General features: G+C 66.8%; 1 protein-coding gene across 1 annotated transcript in view; it reads right to left on the bottom strand.

Moving 5' to 3' along the window:
• Window positions 1-72, bottom strand: part of Klf13 (Kruppel like factor 13) — a 44,393-nt gene extending 44,321 nt beyond the window's left edge. Inside the window, exon 1 of the mRNA XM_048790147.1 lies at window positions 31-72. Within this exon, the coding sequence (XP_048646104.1) occupies window positions 31-72 (42 nt within the window). The remainder of the gene's footprint in view (window positions 1-30) is intronic.
• Window positions 73-941: the final 869 nt, after the last annotated feature.

The following is a 941-nucleotide window of genomic DNA, read 5'->3' as shown; positions in this document are numbered from 1 at the left end:
CAGGGCGGGGCCGAGCGGTCGCGCGCTCGCGTCTGGGGAGGGGGCGTGGCCTAAGGCAGGGCTGGACGCCATTGGCTGAAGAGTACCGGGTCAGGCCAATCCGGGCTTCTAGAGGGGCTTACTCGGCAGCAGGCCCTGCGCGCGCCAATGCGCGTGCCTCCTTGTCCGGCGGGAGGAGGGGCGGAAATTAGAGCCGGGTGAGGGGCACGCTGACGCACGACGTTCGAGGATGGCGGGTCTGGGTGTAACCGCGCGGGGCCGCTGTCTGTACCCGCCTCAGCGGGGAACCCGGCCGGCTTTTCCCTGCCAGAGCTTTTGTGCGATGACAACCTTAAGCCCCGCGGTAGAGGAGAGCGCTCTGGAGCACACCCCTTTGTCCCTCCAGTCCTTCCCGTGAGGGGCGCTGGCAAGGAGGCGTGTCCGTTGAGGCCGGGCGCTGAGCTGCCGCCCTCGCCTAGGGGCGGAACTCCGTCGCGCTGCACCCCACTGCTGCGGGTTTCCCAGGTAGCCGCGCCTAGAACTTCAGGCCGCTGGCCACCTCCTCGCTCTTTCTCTGTTGCACTTCAGCGCAGCACTGGCCAGAGCAAGGACACGAATAGAACTGGACTTTTCACACGGGAGGGCCAGGCGTTCCCTCGACTCATTCCGGGAGCCGGGGACACAGGGTGCCGCCCTGCTGCCTTTCAGCCCGGCTCAGCTGGATCAGGACTGGCTCTGGTCTGGTGATTAATCTGGCCTCCAAGTGATGTGCCCACCGTGGCCTGTGCTTATAGGAGTGAACTACGTGCCCGGGCAGCGGGTGCTGCTGTACAGGGAACGTGGGGCCCCTTCCTCCCCCTTCCGTCCCAGGCCCGCTGCCAACTTCTCTAGGCTGCCCCTCTCCCACCGCGGTCGGGAAGGCTTCAAAAGCCACCAGCTGAGAGGACCCCGCCCACCCTGCC

This window comes from Marmota marmota, unplaced genomic scaffold, assembly GCF_001458135.2.
Source record: "Marmota marmota marmota unplaced genomic scaffold, marMar, whole genome shotgun sequence".
Classification (NCBI taxonomy): Eukaryota; Metazoa; Chordata; class Mammalia; order Rodentia; family Sciuridae; genus Marmota; species Marmota marmota.
The sequence above is the reverse complement of the archived record's forward strand: the minus strand, read 5'-3'. Positions and strand labels throughout refer to the sequence as shown.